General features: G+C 46.3%; 1 protein-coding gene across 2 annotated transcripts in view; it reads left to right on the top strand.

The window, feature by feature from the left end:
- ANAPC4 (anaphase promoting complex subunit 4) overlaps positions 1–16,601 on the top strand; it is a 43,237-nt gene that overhangs the window by 8,514 nt on the left and 18,122 nt on the right. For both annotated transcript variants that reach the window (XM_008274744.4, XM_008274749.4), the window contains exons 5-15: positions 104–130; positions 216–260; positions 1,159–1,243; positions 1,840–1,944; positions 4,229–4,312; positions 5,511–5,597; positions 6,617–6,681; positions 7,359–7,401; positions 7,517–7,593; positions 8,818–8,918; positions 8,998–9,049. In XM_008274744.4, the coding sequence (XP_008272966.1) occupies positions 104–130; positions 216–260; positions 1,159–1,243; positions 1,840–1,944; positions 4,229–4,312; positions 5,511–5,597; positions 6,617–6,681; positions 7,359–7,401; positions 7,517–7,593; positions 8,818–8,918; positions 8,998–9,049 (771 nt within the window). The remainder of the gene's footprint in view (positions 1–103; positions 131–215; positions 261–1,158; positions 1,244–1,839; positions 1,945–4,228; positions 4,313–5,510; positions 5,598–6,616; positions 6,682–7,358; positions 7,402–7,516; positions 7,594–8,817; positions 8,919–8,997; positions 9,050–16,601) is intronic.

Raw genomic sequence — 16,601 nt, forward strand, 5'->3', positions numbered from 1 at the left:
GCAGATTTCACTTCCTTCTACTTTCAACACTATGATCAGTTTTCTCGTGTGTTTTTAAACTTTTTATCACGAGTATTTTTATCCCATCTCTGTTTTCTTCTAGCTACAGCAACACCTCAAAAATATTTAGGTAAGATGTGCCTTATTTTCATGTATGATAATCTCTTGTCGTTTGAAACAATTGAAAGATGACCCAATTTATTTTTATATTTTAGTGAAGAAAATTCCGATGAAATTATTAAGCTCTTGGGAGATGTCAGGTAGGTCTCATAGAGATCTTAACTAAATCTGGCTTCTTAAAGTTGCTACTTCATAGTTGAGGCAGTTTGCCAAAGTCCAGCCTTTCTTTGTCCTGTTTTTCTTGTCGTTGACGTAACACCTCCGTACCATACACATACATTAATATTTATTATTTTTATTGTGTGGGCTTTCATTTTGTCAGACTTCAGTACCATTCAAGTGTGCCTTTGTTTATAATTTTTTTTTTTTATTTGACAGGTAGAGTTATAGACATTGGGAGAGACAGAGAGAAAGGTCTTCCTTCTGTTGGTTCACTCCCCAAATGGCCACTACAGCCGGTGCTATGCTGATCCAAAACCAGGAGCCAGGTGCTTCCTCCTGGTCTCCCATGTAGGTGCAGGGGCCCAAGCACTTGGGCCATCCTCCACTTCCCTCCCTGGTCACAGCAGAGAGCTAGACTGGAAGAGGGGCAGCCGGGACTAGAACCCGGAGCCCATATGGGATGCCGGTGCTGCAGGTGGAGGATTAACCTAGTGAGCCACAGCGCCGGCCTCAAGTGTGCCTTTGTTTATTAACAAGCAAAAGAGGATTGAAATTTCTAAAATTTTAATTTAAGAATATAAGTTTCCTTTAATCCCATTTAGTGTAGTTAGCATGATAGCCGTGATAAAGCTGTAGAACTTTGTATTACCTGGAAAAATAGTTGTTTTGTCATCGAGAGTGTAATTGTTAGTATCATGTATTCTTAGTTTACCGTAAGCGGATTTGTGTTGGAGTTGAGGAACTCTGGGTTTGAGTGGTGGTGCGTTTGTGCGTGTCCCACTGCAGGGGAGATGACAGCGCAGAGTTTCTGTCTTGGTTTAAGACACGGTCATCTCTGCTCAGTGCGCCTCACCTCACTGTACTATTTCTACTTAGGCTTAATATTCTTGTCCTTGGAGGAAGCTCTGGCTTTATTGAACTGTATGCTTATGGCATGTTCAAGATCGCCCGAGTCACTGGGGTAAGTTTGTCTTTACCATTGTCTCCATCGTTTCTGGTAGCTAATTCGTTTATGGTTTTCTTTGGCTTCAGCCCGTGGGACTGTTCGTTCTTGAATGTTCAGAGGCTAGTTCTCTTACTGAGATACAGCAGTAGTGCTAGGATGTCTGTAGAGACCAGGGGCTGTTGGTGGAATTTGTTTCTCTTTAACAAAGACATGGGATAATGCACTTGGTTATGATGGAGCGTCCTTCCTGCTGTGCGAGAAGAGCTGCAGTGTGAGGTGGGAGTGTGATCAGCCACCAAGTGCAGCACTGGAGCTAAGTCCTGCTGGTCGCCACAGCTCCTTCGTCTGTTCTTAGCTTTCTCTAACAGGTGGCAGGCCTTGCAGGCTGTGTGGACTAGAGTGGCCCTCTAGCACCTGATGGGACCTTGGTGGGAGGGCGCCAGGAAGCAGAGTGTCTGTGTGTCCTAAGACTGGGAAAGACACGCACCCTCCCCTGCTGCCTGCGTGCTTTTTAACACTCATAGGAGAATTCTTGCTTTCTGTGCTATAAGCAGAGGCAACCTAACAAGACTACTACATTCCTCAGGGGGCTGGGGTCCACTGTTTTACAGATTGCCGGCACCTGTCTCGCGTTGTGTTTGTCCAGTGATCTGAAGTCACTATCAGTGGTCACAGAGGTGTCTGCCGGTGGGGCTGCAGAGGTCTCTTACTTCCAGGTGAGTACTGGAGTGTGACAGCAGTAGAGGAAATACGTTCTGTATAGGATTTTATAGTCCTTATCTGGCTCTATTCTTACCATCATTCAAGTAAAGTGTAACAGGGCAAGCATTTACCCCAGCAGTTAAGATGCCCGCGTGCCATATTGGAGGACTTGGGTTTAAGTCCTGTCTCTGCCTCCTGACTCCAGCATCTGCGGCAGACACTGGGAGGTGCTGGTGATGGCTCAAGTGATTGCATTCCTGTTACCACGTGGCAGACCCTGATTGAGTGTCTGCTCCCCTGCTTCAGCCCGAGCCCGGCGCTGGCCATTGTGGGCATCAGGGAGATGGACCAGCAGATGGGAGCATGGGAGCATGTTCTCTCTCTGCCTCTCAAATAAAGAAAAGAAAAAACAAAACAGATCTATTTGAAGCTTCTAAATCTTATATTAGATGCTGTTACGGTGAATGCCATTTTATTTTCCTTATGCTCCAGTATAATTCTCATGGAAACAGTATTTTGATGGTTTGTTCATGGCTACATTAATTGGTTGCCATACCAGTCCGCTTTGTACCAAGTGCTTTCTTAGAACACTAAGAAAGAAATAATAATAGTAACAAAGACTAATAATGGTCCTTTAGTATGTGCCAAGCATTGAGTGCTTCTATTTCATTTAAATCCTCGCAGCAACCTGTTGGGTAGGGACTGTCGTTTTCCCGGCTCACAGAAAAAGTGGAACTTGTTCGCTGCCTCAGAATTGGAAAGTGATTCTGGACAATCCGGCTCCAGGGTCTGAGCCCTTAACAAGCACGTTGCCTCTGGTGTAAAATGGCCACAGGATACTTTTTTGTTGTGTGCTGTTTGTAGTATCATTTGAGGAAGTGGTTTGAGCTCCTGTAGAGTAGTTAGATCGTAGCCTTGCCTTCCCAAGAAGTCTGCCCGAAGTGTTCCTCTTAAATGTTGCAGGGCAGTTGTTTTGGTGTGGCCCTTACGTGGCTGCTTGGGATACCCTCGTTCTGTTAGAGTTCCTTGTTCGGGTCCTGGCTGCTCTGCTTCTGATCCAGCTTCCTGCTAGTGTGCATCCCAGGAGGCAGCAGGTGATGGCTCAAGTAATTGGGTCCCTGACACCCGTGTGAGAGACCTGGATGGACGTCCAGGCTCTTGGCTTTGACCTGGCCCTGCCCTGACTGTTGTGGACATTTAGGGATTGAACCAGTAGATGGAAGATGTCACTCTATCTGTGTGTGTGTGTGTCTCTCTCTGTCTTTCAAATAAAATAAAAATAAAAATTTATAAATAAAGAATCATATTAAAAAAAATTCCAGCCACCTAAGTAAGTACGTGTGAACTCTCAAACAAAAGTGCAACAAAAAGATGGAAGAAGTGACGTGTAATGCCTTCCAGCAGCGCCTGTATCCAGAGTGTCAGAGGGCTCTCTGCTGAGAATTCACTAGGGGGATTGTTCACATTTGCTCTCCATATTAAGGTTCTGTGGAACTGTTATTGCCAGGATTCCATTTGGGCTAGAATGAAGTGATTCTCTATTTCTGGGAAGTTTATAATAGATTTTTTTTAAAAATCTTTTTATTTTCATTTGAGAGGCAGAGAGACACACAGAGCAATCTCCCATCGTTTGGTTTACTCACTAAATGCCTGTAACAGTCGGGCTGGGCCAGGCTGAAGCGGAGAGCCAGGAACTCGAGTAATCCGGGTTTCCCACGTGAGTGGCAGGAGCACAACGCTCGAGCTGTCACTGCCGCTTTTCAGGCGTGCTAGGAGGGCTGGGGCCAGGTATCTAACCCAGGTACTCCCCTGCAGGATGCAGGAGTCTTAACCGCCCAGCCGTGTGCACACTCAACGGAAAGCGTACTTTAATAGCAAGTTTATGTACACACAACGCACATGTCATTCATAGCTGCTTTTCCTATATTTATCAGTAGCGTTTAATCCCGTCTACTTCCTTTAAATTTGTATGCATAACTATGTCCATTTTTAATGTCTTCACAATAGCGTTACAAAATAGACCATTCCATGCTTTTTTGCCACACAGGGAGATTGATCACTCAGAGTGATCTGTGGAGTTGCCCACAGGTGAGAGAATGCTAAGGTTTGTGTTCTGAGGGGAATCTCAGAGCTGCTACGTTCAAAGGGAGCCCGGTTCTGGCATAGTCTTTCGGACACAGAGTTAGATACATTTTTCTGAATTATGGGATTCTTTATTTTTAAGCTGGACAGGATGGACTTCTCTTCAAAAGCTGCAAGTGCATCTGACTGACTCACTCCCTTCTCTTGATTCTACAGCTTGAAACCAACCTGTTATACTCTTTCTTACCTGAAGTAACTCGCATGGCCAGAAAGTTTACACACATTTCAGCTCTTTTACAGGTATTTATCTACCGCTTGTTTTATGTGAATATTTACCATAAGCATCCGTCGTTTCATAAATTAAAAAGTTCAGAATTTTCTTTTGTAAAGCTTTCTGTAGTTGGAGTGTGTAGTCCTAATCTTCTTATGTTCATTAAAGCAAGAAGGAAACGTAACTGAGATTGTATTTCCACCCAACTCTACTTAACACCTTTAAAAGAAGAGCAAAAATTAATTTAAATCTTCTAAAATATTCCCTAAAATAAATAAAATTTACACTTTACTACAAATAAAATGGAAAAACAGTCTTCATATGAGTTAGCTTTTGTTCAGAATAAACCTACCCCAGGTTAGCGCTCACAATCACCTAGGTTGGCAATTTGGGTTGGGTTTGGCCAGAAGGTTCTGGTGATCTGGGCTAGGTCAGCTAATCTCATCTAGGCTTGGTCATGCAAGCCGAACTGTGTCCCTGGCTGTCGCAGCTCTGTCCCTGCCCCGCCCCCCACCCCCCATTCTCCAGCAGGCCGCACAGGCTTGCGCACATGGGATGATGGCAGCAGACAGCAGACACATAAAGGGTGCAGGTGCAGTGTGCAAAGGCTTTGGAGGCCCTCAGTTCGGCAGTGTCATCTTTGCTCTTTGTGTCAGAGGGATCCAAGGTCAGCCCACATTCAAGGGCTGGAGAAAAGTGCCCTGCATCTGGAAGGAGGAGCTACAGTGAATCGTGGCCATGTTGTTCATTCTCAGAAGTCAAGAGAGTCTTTTTAAGGGCTGTCGTTGAAAACTGATTAGCTGGCAGAGCAACATTTTGACAGTCAGTGTGCATGAAACATACTATCCCAGAGCCGGGGCTGTGGCGTAGCTGGTAAAGTCGCCGCCTGTAGTGCCCGCATCCCATACACCTGCTGGTTTGAGTCCCGGCTACTCCACTTCCAATCCCACTCTCTGCTATGGCCTGGGAAAGCTTAGGATATTTGTTTTACCAGGCACGAACCTAATTTAAGAATGTTTTATTGTGAAAGCTGAAAGAATCATCATGTGCTTTAAAGTTAAGTAATTAGGAAATGTTATCTATCATCTTCTCTTCTTAGGCTTAACTGAGTTAAAAGCGTAATTGAAAGTAAATTCTGGATTTCTCTGAAACATTTGACAATAAGAAGCACATATTGTCTAGTGAGCGTGCTAGTTTAAATGTTTTTCATTGACACTCTTTTAACAGTATATAAATTTGTCGCTGACGTGTATGTGTGAAGCATGGGAAGAGATCCTCATGCAGATGGATTCTCGTCTCACTAAGTTTGTGCAGGTAATGCCCGTTAAGTTTCTATGGGAGAGTTAGAGTGCTTAGGGCGTCTGGCCCGGGGTGAGACACACACAGCAGTGCCTGGATTTGGTGCCCGCCTCCAGCTCCTGACTCAGCTTCCTGCTAACGTGGACCTGGGAGGCAGCACCAATGGCTCATATAGTTGGGTTCCTGGCTCCTGGCTTTGTTCTTAACCCAGCCCCAGCCGTTGCAGACATGTTAGTGGCTAGGAGCTTGCTCTCTCTGTTTGCCTCTCAAATAAATAAATATGTAAAGGCATTCATGGCATCTGTGTTCACTTTATGCAATACATGAGAAAAATTGCTTTGATTTGCAAACAGCTAAGCTCGTTAGTTTTTTTCAGATGGCTTGGTCTGACCTCACTGCTTTCTCAGAGCTTTGCCGAAAGGGCTCTGTATTAGTCATTCTGCCACCGCTGTAACAGAATGCCTGAGGCTGAGTAATGTCTAGAGAGAAGAGGTCTGCGTCGCCCTCAGTTTTGCAGGCTGAGTCCAAGATTGGACAGCCCCATTGCTTCCGCCTCTGTCAGGGGAGGCTCGTGGCAGCCAGCGTCACAGCTGCAGCGTGTGCCAGAGGGATTCTGCAGTGGGACTGGGAGCGCGGGCGTCAGGCGTCCCCTTCCGTCAGACTCAGGCCTGGGGGAGCTAAACACAGTCCCACGAGCGTTACCTTAGTCCCTTCAGGGGGCCGTGCCCTGGCAGCCCTGGCAGCCCCCTAGCCACCTCCCACTAGGCCTCACATCTTAGAGTCCACCCCTCAGCACTGCCGTCCGGAGCACCGAGCCTGTGCACAGGAGCCCACTGATGTGGCCGAGGTAGGGTGAGGGGATGAGGACGGTATTGGAGAAGCCAGCTGGCTGTCTCCTGGCACTAATGTCCACGTGGTCAGTTTCAGTTCTGAATCTGAGGCAAGTTGAGGTAGAGAGAGTCATGTTCCTCTAATTTGAAATAAATGTGCTTATAGTTGCAAAAACATGTATCACAGTTAACTGTTTTGTCTAGGAAAAGAACACGACCACATCAGTGCAGGATGAATTCATGCACCTGCTGCTGTGGGGGAAAGCAAGGTAATGAGCTCGGGTTGGGTGCTCTGCTTCCCCTCCTCCTGTTTGGTAAATGGAGATGATGCCAAAGAAACCTGTACGCACCGCTTCACACATAGAAAATTCTAGAACATTACCAAACAAAAGTATGTCTTTCAAGGCTTTCCTGTGTACTTTTAAAAATGTAAATGTGATCACACATTTTGTTTGTGTGTATTTTTTAATATATATGAAAGGTTAAACTTTTTATGTAGCCAAGCCAACCTTTCTTTATGGCACCTGCTGTTACTCTTAAAAAGACTTTCCTGTTGTAAGGGCTTTCAGAGGTTGATCTGTATTTTCTTCTGTTTTATTCCATTTACATAGTCTAGATTTACTTGGTTGTATGCCCTAGAAAGCTAACTTTTTTCCCCTAAGTATTCAGATAAATCTAGTTTGATTTATTGAGTCTGCTCACTTCTCCCTATGGTTTTGAAATGCTGTGTTAGCACAAGTGTATCCAATAGATTTCAATCTGTTTCTGAACTTTGTGTTGCCAGTTTTTCATCTGTTCCATTGTGAGTACAACAGTCTTAACTTTTTGTTAGGCTGTTTCTTTTTATTTCAAAATCTTGTTTGTACTATGAAATTCAAAAGTTTTAAATGATGGATTCAGATTTTGAATAGAGAAGTGATTAAGAATGCTTTCTTTTTCATTGTAGTGCTGAACTGCAGACTCTCTTAATGAACCAGTTAACAGTAAAGGTACAGTTTAAGTATCTACATATTTAATGGCTATGAACACACTAAATTTTGTTTTATTTTGAATGGCATGTGGTATCCAGGTTCAATGCTAAATATATTTTCTTCTCTTAATTAGGGCTTAAAAAAGCTTGGCCAGTCTATCGAATCATCATATTCCAGTATACAGAAGTTGGTTATAAGTCACTTACAGAGGTATGGAGGTGATGTAGAATTTCTTGGTATTGCACCCAGATGTACATGGCATTGGTCTTCCTGTGGCCTTCTCTTCATCATTTGGCAATGCTCTAGCCTTTTCCATCTAAAGTTACTACATTGGCATTTGAGGGGAATCTTGGGGAACCCAAGATTGAGAATCAGTTATAGTAATTCTGCTTTATGAAGTAATTTTTGAAGTCTTTTCATGAGTCTAGACCCCATCTGGGTCTTTTTCTCACTCAGGTGAGAATTGGAATTGGACATCAACCTTCGTGTGAGCAGTGAAGTTAAGTGTTTCCATGTATTTTACAGTTTCTAAAGCCTACTGTGTACTTTTTGATTTAACACCTTTGCGGGCTGTTTGTTAGGATTATCCTCATTTTCCACAGTGGAAACTGCAAACTTATATTTAGGATGTGTTATGTGGCTGGCCCAAAATTACTCAGTGTCAGAACTGGGATTTGGTCCTAGAACTTCAAGTCTCACGCTGTTTCCATGCACAGCAACTTGAGTGAAGCAGTTTGCAAGTGGGTGCTGAGTGTTCGGGTTAAATTTTGCAGAATCCCTGTATGCTTAGTACCTCTCCCTAGCCACATCTCATCTCCCGAGGATCAGCGAGCATCCTCTGGACTGCTGTTTTGCAGCCCACACTGAGTGCCTCGGGTGTAGGTTCCTGAGTGGATTTAATTGTGTTACTGTCTTACTCCAAGATCTTTGCATGGCCTGTAGCCTACCTAGCGCCCTGCTTTGCCTACGCTAGTGCCATTTAGTTTCCCAGACTCGATGTTTTGTCTCCCGCGCAGGGCCTTTGCCATCTCCTGCCTGGCACGCTCCACCCTGCTCTCCACTTACCCACTTCGGCCCTCAGCTCGGATCCATGTCCCCACTGTCTAGCACAGGCTTGCCTGGAAGTCAGAGCTGAGGAAGTATTGGTTGAATGTTGAATACGTAGCTGTTGGGTGAACAAGATGGCCAAGTGCCAGAACTAATAGTTTGATCATCTTGCAAAATTTAATCTTATGGTCATGTATGCATTCCATTAATCATGAACCAAATGACTTTTGCTACAGTTTTAAGAGAAAATTATTTCTCATAGGAAGAAAGTTAAAGTCGCTTTCTGTTTTTATTTCTGGAAATTTAGGCGTGTTTAGCGGACATAGTAGCTGCCCGCCACCTTGACCATGGTAACGGTATTCATTTATTTCTGCCTTGTGTCGGCAGTGGCTCTGAGTCTTTGCTGTACCATTTGAGTGAGTTGAAAGGAATGGCTTCGTGGAAACAAAAATACGAGCCCCTGGGACTGGATGCCACAGGCATCGAAGGTAGGGATTTCTTTTCTGGGTAGAGTACACTAAGTACAGTTTGCTTATTTCACAAGTGATATTTCTTTATTTCCTTTAGATGCTATTACCGCTGTGGGTTCCTTCATACTCAAGGCCAATGAACTTCTTCAGTAAGTAGTGGGCATACCTGGAGTCACTGATCTGAGAATGCACGTATTTCACTTTTCACTTACATAAGACTCTCAGCTTGTCATGACAGTCTCTCTTGTCTAATATTTTTCTCTTTTTTTTTTCTTAAGATTTATTTATTTAAAAGAGTTACAGGGAGAAGGAGAGACAGATATAGAGTCTTTTTTTTTTTTTTTTTTTTGACAGGCAGAGTTAGAGAGAGAGGGACAGAGAGAAAGGTCTTCCTTTCTGTTGGTTCACCCCCCAATGGCCACTATGGTGGCGCTGCGCTGATCTGAAGCCAGGAGCAGGTGCTTCCTCTTGGTCTCCCATGCAGGTGCAGGGCCCTAGTACCTGGGCCATCCTCCACTGCTTTCCTGGGCCACAACAATGAGCTGGATTGGAAGAAGAGCAACTGGGACAGAATCCGGCGCCCCAACCAGGACTAGAACCTGGGGTGCCGGCACCTCAGGTGGAAGATTAGCCAAGTGAGCTGCAGCGCCGGCCAGATGTAGAGTCTTACATCCACTGATTCACTGCCCGTGGCTGCAGTGGACAGGGCTGGGCCAGGCTGAAGCCAGGAGCCTGGTGGGTGGCAGGGGCCCAAGCACTTAGGCCATCTTCTGCTGCTTTCCCCGGTGCGTTAGCAGGGAGCTGGATCAGAAGTGGAGCGTCTGGGACTCACACCAGCACCACAGGGATACTGGCAGTGCAGGCAGAGCTCCCTAACCTGCTGTGCCACAACACTGGCTCTTTGATTCTCTTAAAATGAGTTTTTAGAGTTGCACCACCAGTGTGCCTGAGTGATTGAATCCAGCCAGTAGCTCAGGGGCCTTGTAGAGCTGTGTTTTCCCATCCCACCACCTTCGCCCAGGTCCTGCATCCAGACAGAACCGTTTTAACTCTTGTAACTATTTCTGGTTTTAAGGCGTTCTCCTGCAGATTGCCTCCATGTTTGTCAACTGTGTGGTCTCCTGCATTTCTCTTATCAGTTTTTAAGAAATTATTCTTTGGCTTTCCTGGGCTCTTGCCTTCTTGCGTCTCACCCTGTCTACCACACATCCTTCCAGTCTCTCCCTGTCGGAGGCGTGTCTGGGTGCTTCCTGCAGCTTCCCGCACTGCTGTGGCCCGCACGCTGTGCCCTCGCTCTCCCGCCCAGCCACCACCTAGGCAGCTCCATTGCTTCCTGGATGAGATCCGGGGCTTCTACAGGTGCCTCTTTCTCGCCTTAGCTCATCGTTTTTCTGGAAAACCTGCTCTAGTAACTTACCCAGAAGCTGACTGAGCGGTACCTCGTGTCTTCTTGTGCCTTCTCTACCCTCCTCGTCCTTCATGGATCATCTTGGCTGGCTGGGGGTTCTCAGGGGAAATCGTTTTCCTGTAAACTTCCAAAGCCTTGCTCCATTGCATTCTGGGCTTCTGATTCTCTCTCTTTCTTTCTTTCTTTTTTTGACAGGCAGAGTGAACAGTGAGAGAGAGAGAGAGAGAGAGAGAGAGAGAGAGAGAGAGAAAGGTCTTCTTTTTGTCGTTGGTTCACCCTCCAATGGCCGCCACAGCTGGCGCCCTGTGGCTGGCGTACCGCGCTGATCCGAAGGCAGGAGCCAGGTGCTTTTCCTGGTCTCCCATGGGGTGCAGGGCCCAAGTACTTGGGCCATCCTCCACTGCACTCCCGGGCCACAGCAGAGAGCTGGCCTGGAAGAGGGGCAACCGGGACAGAATCCGGCGCCCCGACTGGGACTAGAACCCTGTGTGCCGGCGCCGCTAGGTGGATGATTAGCCTATTGAGCCGCGGCGCTGGCCCTGATTCTCTTTTCTTTATGGTTTTTTTTTTCCTTGTCAATAAAAGCTGTGGTCTTTCTTTATCCTTGAAATACTGAATTTTGCAGCATTATTTTCAGATTTTTTTATGTGCTGATTTTAACATAAGTTCTCATATTTGGATAATTTGCTCTTTTTTAACTAGGTTTTTGTTGAAAATCTGGTTGGTCAGTAAATATTAGCCTTCATAGATTGATCATCTATGTCTCGTCTCATTTTTTATGTCTTTATCTTATTTGGGCTTGTGTAGTCTGTCATTCATCAGTTATTGAACAGTTAACAATATTGTAAATGCTATTCTAGACCCTGAGGATATAGTTGAGAATAAAACAGATAAAAACTTCTGCCTTCATGTATCCTGCCCTCTATTACAGTGAGACAGGCAGCAGGAAAACGGGTACTCAAGTATCTCGGAGCTTAGACGGTGGTGAGAAGTGGGAGGACATGGAGCCGGGGAGGGGACCTGGGGCAGGCTCGCGGGGGGGTGGGGGGTGCTGCCTGGTACAGGGAGGCAGGGAGTCCTCCGACATGGCATAGTTGGGAGGAGACAGGGCAAGGGTAAGCCCTGTTGCTGTTTGGGGTCAGAAGGGATAGCAGGTGCACAGGCCCTGAGTTTAGAGCGTGCCTGGAGCATTTTCAGGCCCTCAGGGGCACTGTGGCTAAAGCGGGTAAGGAGTGAGAAGTAGGGTTTGAACTGAGAGAGGTAGCAGAGGAGCGCGTCGAGCCGTGGGCTCTGGGCGGCTTCGAGTTTTATTCTTGGTGCAGTGAGAGGCCCTTGAGAAGCAGAAGTGGTGTAGTGACAGGATCTGATCCCTCTTAGCTCTGAGTGTTGAGAATGGGTCACAGACAAGCAAGGACAGAGCCAAGGGAGAAATGACATCAGACTCTGGGTGCTCTGTTAGGAGATATAATTTTTTTTTAAAGATTTGTTTGTTTGAGAGGCAGAGTTATAGACTGAGAAAAGGGGAGAGAGAGAGAGGTCCTCCATCCACTGGTTCACTCCCCAAATGGCCACAATGGCTGGAGCTGGGCCAATAGGAAGCCAGGAGCCAGGAGCTTCTTCCAGGTCTTCCATATGGGTGGGTGCAGGGGCCCAAGGACTTGGGCCATCTTCTACTGCTTTCCTAGGCCATAGCAGAGAGCTGGAACAGCTGGGACTCAAACCGGCACCCATATGGGATGCCAACACTGCAGGCAGCCAGCCCCCTGTTATGGAGTATAATTGACAGGAGCTTCTGACTGATAAGAATAATACAGAACTCTGATAACAAAGATAATAAAGGTCTTCTCCAGTTCACAATTTGTAAGTGTTCTGCTGTATTTATTGTTGATTTTTCTGAAACATTTGAGAGTATGTTATGTATGCCATGTGCTTTAGTCTGCAGTACTTGCATTTAAGGCTGTAGGAGTACGGCTGTTTTCTTGCGTAACCCTAGTGCAGTTCCACAGACAGGGATTTCAACATTGGTGCAGTAGTGAATCTGCAGTCAGTTCCAGTTTGCACTTATCCCAGTAATGTCCACTCAGATACATGCAGTTCAGGTCACATATTTGTCTTAATTACTGCATCTCTTTCATCTCAAACTGTTTCTCAGGCTTTCTTGGTGTTTATGATAACACTTGAATATTTTTTTTTTTATTTTTAAAGATTTATTTCCTTGAAATGCAGAGTTACAGAGAGAGAGGGAGAGACAGAGAAAGATTAATCTTCCATCTGCTGGTTCATTCCTCAAATCACCACAGTAGTCAGTGCTGGACTGTGCCAAAGCCAGAGCCTCCTCCAGGTCTCCCACTTGGGTGCAGGAGCCCAAACCCTTGGGCCATCTACCACTGCTTTCCCAGGTGCCCTAGCAGAGAGCTGGATTGGAAGTGGAACAGCCAGTCTTGAACTGGCAGCCACATGGAATGCTGGCACTGCAGGCAGTGTCTTTACCCAGCATGCCACAGCGACGGCCTTGATATTTGGTGCCTTTAAAGAAAGCAGGTTTTATATATACACACACACACACACACACACATATACACATATATATACATATACATACATACACACACACACACACATATATATATATACACATATATGTATATGTATATATTTATTTATGCTTCTCCCTGTGGGTTTACCAAATACTTGCCCATTATTCGACTGAGATTATACTTCCTGAATCAGAATTCTACATAACTGGTGCATCCTTCTCAAGGTGTTTCCATCCACCCTACCTGATGTTAATGTTGGGCACTGTGTTAATTTGTCAGGCGTATTGGATTTGAAATGTCTGTTAGACCCACAGGTCAAGCTGCCCCGTGCATTGTTGGTGACATAGGACCTAGTGTTCAGGGGAGGGGTACAGGCTGGGAATGTCCATTTGGGAGTTGTCAGCACACTGGTGTCACTTAAAGCCTCGTGAGCTGGGTAGGCGCTGGAAGTGCTTAGGGAAGAGGAGAGACCTGAAGACCCAGTAGTGGGCATTCAGAAATGGGGATGATGAGGAGCTGGCAAAGGACACTAGCGACACAACAGCCAGGGCCGTGGGCGTCTGCCGGTCACGTGTAGGCTACAGTTGGGCATGCTGCGAGGTCAGGTAAGGTGGAGACGAGGAGTAGAAATAGAGTCTTGGGATATTACTGGACTAATAGCTTGATGAGCTCCATCTTGGTGGAGGGAGGCACTGGCACGATACACAGGAAGAGCATGTGCCAGGAGGACAGGTTTGCAGTAAAGGGGATGGCCAGGAGTTGGAAACAGAGTTGCTGGGTTTTCTTTGCGTGTTGGGAGAAGCGAGGCTGTGTTGTTAGGCGGGTGATCTCTAGAAGGGGAGCAGCTGTTGGTGAGAGGAGCAGGATTGCTGCAGCGAGACTGTGTGAGGATTGGGCTGGAGTGCGCAAGAGAAGGGCCCGAAAGGGCCGACGTGAGAGTGCAGGGCAGAGGGGGGAAGGTGAGATTAGGGTCCCAGAGGCCAGTGTACGAGTGATGGGACCTTGGGAACATTGCCTTCCAGGCGCTTCATTACCTCACTGCAATAGGAAATCATTGCTGAGAGAGGATGGGGAGGAGGTGTCGAAGTTCGAAGAATACAGGAGAAGCTGTGACGTGGTTGTCTACTCCCACAAGGGAGAGAAGGGGCCCATGGAGCCAGGAGGACTGCTGGTGGCACCAAGGGCGCTCGCTTAGCGTTCACTCGAGCTGTAACGTGAGGCCAGCCGGCGGGCAGAACCTGCTGTGGGAGTGGGGCACAGAGCAGGGGAGCAGTTAGATTGCCCCGACTTGGTGTTAAGCCGTGGTAGGATTAGAATGGTGACCCTCAGACGTGGACTGGGTTAAGAGGGAAGTGAGACCATGAGGTGAGAGACCATACAAGGTGGTAGAAGCAGTGGACAGTGCATCCTGGGGAGACAGAGTTTGGGGCCCTACAGAGAGGCTACTGGGCAGACGGGAGGTGCGGCTGGTCAGCAGAGTGCCTTGCAGGTGAGCCTGGGGAGGGTCGCGGCCTGGTAGTGCTCGGGGCCGGGAGTGGACTTCGGAGCACGTAGCCGGGTGGGGTGGGAGGACTGAACCACTATGACAGTCCTGTCTTGTCATTTCCTAACGTGTTCCCTTGTTCCTCAGATCCTTCCTCAAGGCCGTGCTCTGCTTTGTGGCTGTGACATCTTGTGAATTCTCTCGGGGGATACTGATTAGATGTCTGTTGAAGTCCATTGTTCGCCTAATGATCTCCACTGCATGGGTCACGTCTGGGTCTCCTGTTGGAAGCTCGCTTCCGATGCGTGGTGCTTGGTTGTTCTCTCATGTTTATTCATGAGGCATCTCTGCAGGCAGGCGGGCAGGAAGTGTGCGGGGTCTGGCTTCGGGCTGCTGGCGCCCACCCTACGCTACCTGAGCTCTTCCCAGCACATTCCATTTCTATGAAGACCCCTCGGTTTTGGCCACAAGGTGAAACCCTAGCCAGTTTTCGTGTTTAAAGCAGTTCTGTGCCCAGCCCCTCCTGCCATCTTGGTGACTTCCGTGGAGCCTGCGTTTCCAAGGTCTGAGCATCCCCCAGGCTCTTGGGGCCGACGCCTTCTTCCTGGCTGCCCAGCCGGAGCCTGGGGCGTGCCCTCTGCCGTCCGTCAGTCACCGCCAGGCCTCTGTTGGCTCTTGACGGTTCTGAGATTCACTTCCATTTTGTTTCTGCCGTTCTCTCTGTTCTTGTGTGTCCATAACACAGCCACCCTTGCCCATCCACTGTCACTTCAGTGGGGCTTTAGAAGAAAGGCTAGGGGCTGGCGCTGTGGCACAGCAGGTAAAGCTGCCTCTTGCAGTCCTGGCATCCCATGCAGGCACTGGTTTGTGTCCCGGGTGCTCCGCTTCCCATCCAGCTCTCTGCTATGGCCTGGGAAAGCAGTAGAAGATGGCCCAAGTCCTTGGGTCCCTGCACCCACATGGGAGACCTGGAAGAAGCTCCTGGCTTTGGATCAGTGAGCTTCAGCCTTTGTGTCCATCAGGAGTGAACCAGCAGATGGAAGACCTCGCTCTCTCTCTCTCTTTCTGCCTCTACCTCTCTGTAACTCTGCCTTTCAAATAAATAAATAAACCTTAAAAAAAAAAAAAGGTAAGACTCTAGATACTTGTGCTCAGAAGACAAAATGAGAGGAGAAATCCCATTGTCTGTCCTGTATTTTAAGGTGTTTTTGGCTTCACTGTATTTACTGAGCAAATATACAATATTAAGCTTTCAGTGATCGCTTTTCAAATGTGAATGAAAGATCATTTAACTTTTTGCTCCTTTCAGATAAGTAACCTGTACTGTTAGTGCCTTGGATTACAGTTGGAGAAACTGAGGCAGTGGGAATTTTGAAGTTAGCTTGGGGTGGAGGTGATGGTATTGATTGGAAGCAAACAGAAACGCTTACCTTATTTTTTCATTGTTGCTGCAAGAGAGTTGATTATATTGTTTGGTAACATGAGAGATATTGCAGACTTTTACTTCAAGTGCTTTACTTTGTACGGAAAAGTTAGTATCAACCCACCAACACTAACCCACAATTCCATTAGTGTCAGGAAACTTACTGCTTGGAAAGGGCTTTGAAATTTAAAGATGAAAAGAGCTTAAGTCATTATCTTACAGAAAGAAGCTTAAGAAGATACTTAGAAAATGATACCCATTTCTGTATGTAAAATGTTCCATCAAAATGAAGAAGTCTTCACCATTTGTAACAGTTAATTTGAGGGGCAGGTATACTTATGTAAACCTCAGGGAAATTCAGTTTTTGAGATCTCAGTTATTGTCAGAGTCAAACATAAACTTCCAAAAATAATGTCCTTTAATATCAGAGGTAGTGACATAGGAAAATTACTTTGTAAAAGGATTTTCTGTTGGAGTTGTTTTTTCTTACTGACCGGTGAGCATTTTTTTAAAAAGTGAGAATAACGCTGAAAACACTTTTTCTGGATTTATTTGCCAAGTTAGCAAGGGATTTCAGCCTACTGGATACTGGTTACACAGTTGTGGCAAGGCTCCTATAACCAGTTAGAATCTGAGTTATTTGCTTTATCTTTGAGAAAAATCAGATCTGCTTTTTGAAATCTTATTCTTAGGTGTGTTTGATTTTTAAAGGCTGCTATTCTAAAGGCTTAAATACCATCCAAATAGGATAACAATAGAGCAGTGAAGAGTATTATATTCCATGACAATTGAACAGTGGTAATATGCACCCAACATGATAATCTTTTTTCTGGTTTCTTTTTATCTTTGT

Source organism: Oryctolagus cuniculus, chromosome 2 (genome assembly GCF_964237555.1).
Source record: "Oryctolagus cuniculus chromosome 2, mOryCun1.1, whole genome shotgun sequence".
Taxonomy (NCBI): Eukaryota; Metazoa; Chordata; class Mammalia; order Lagomorpha; family Leporidae; genus Oryctolagus; species Oryctolagus cuniculus.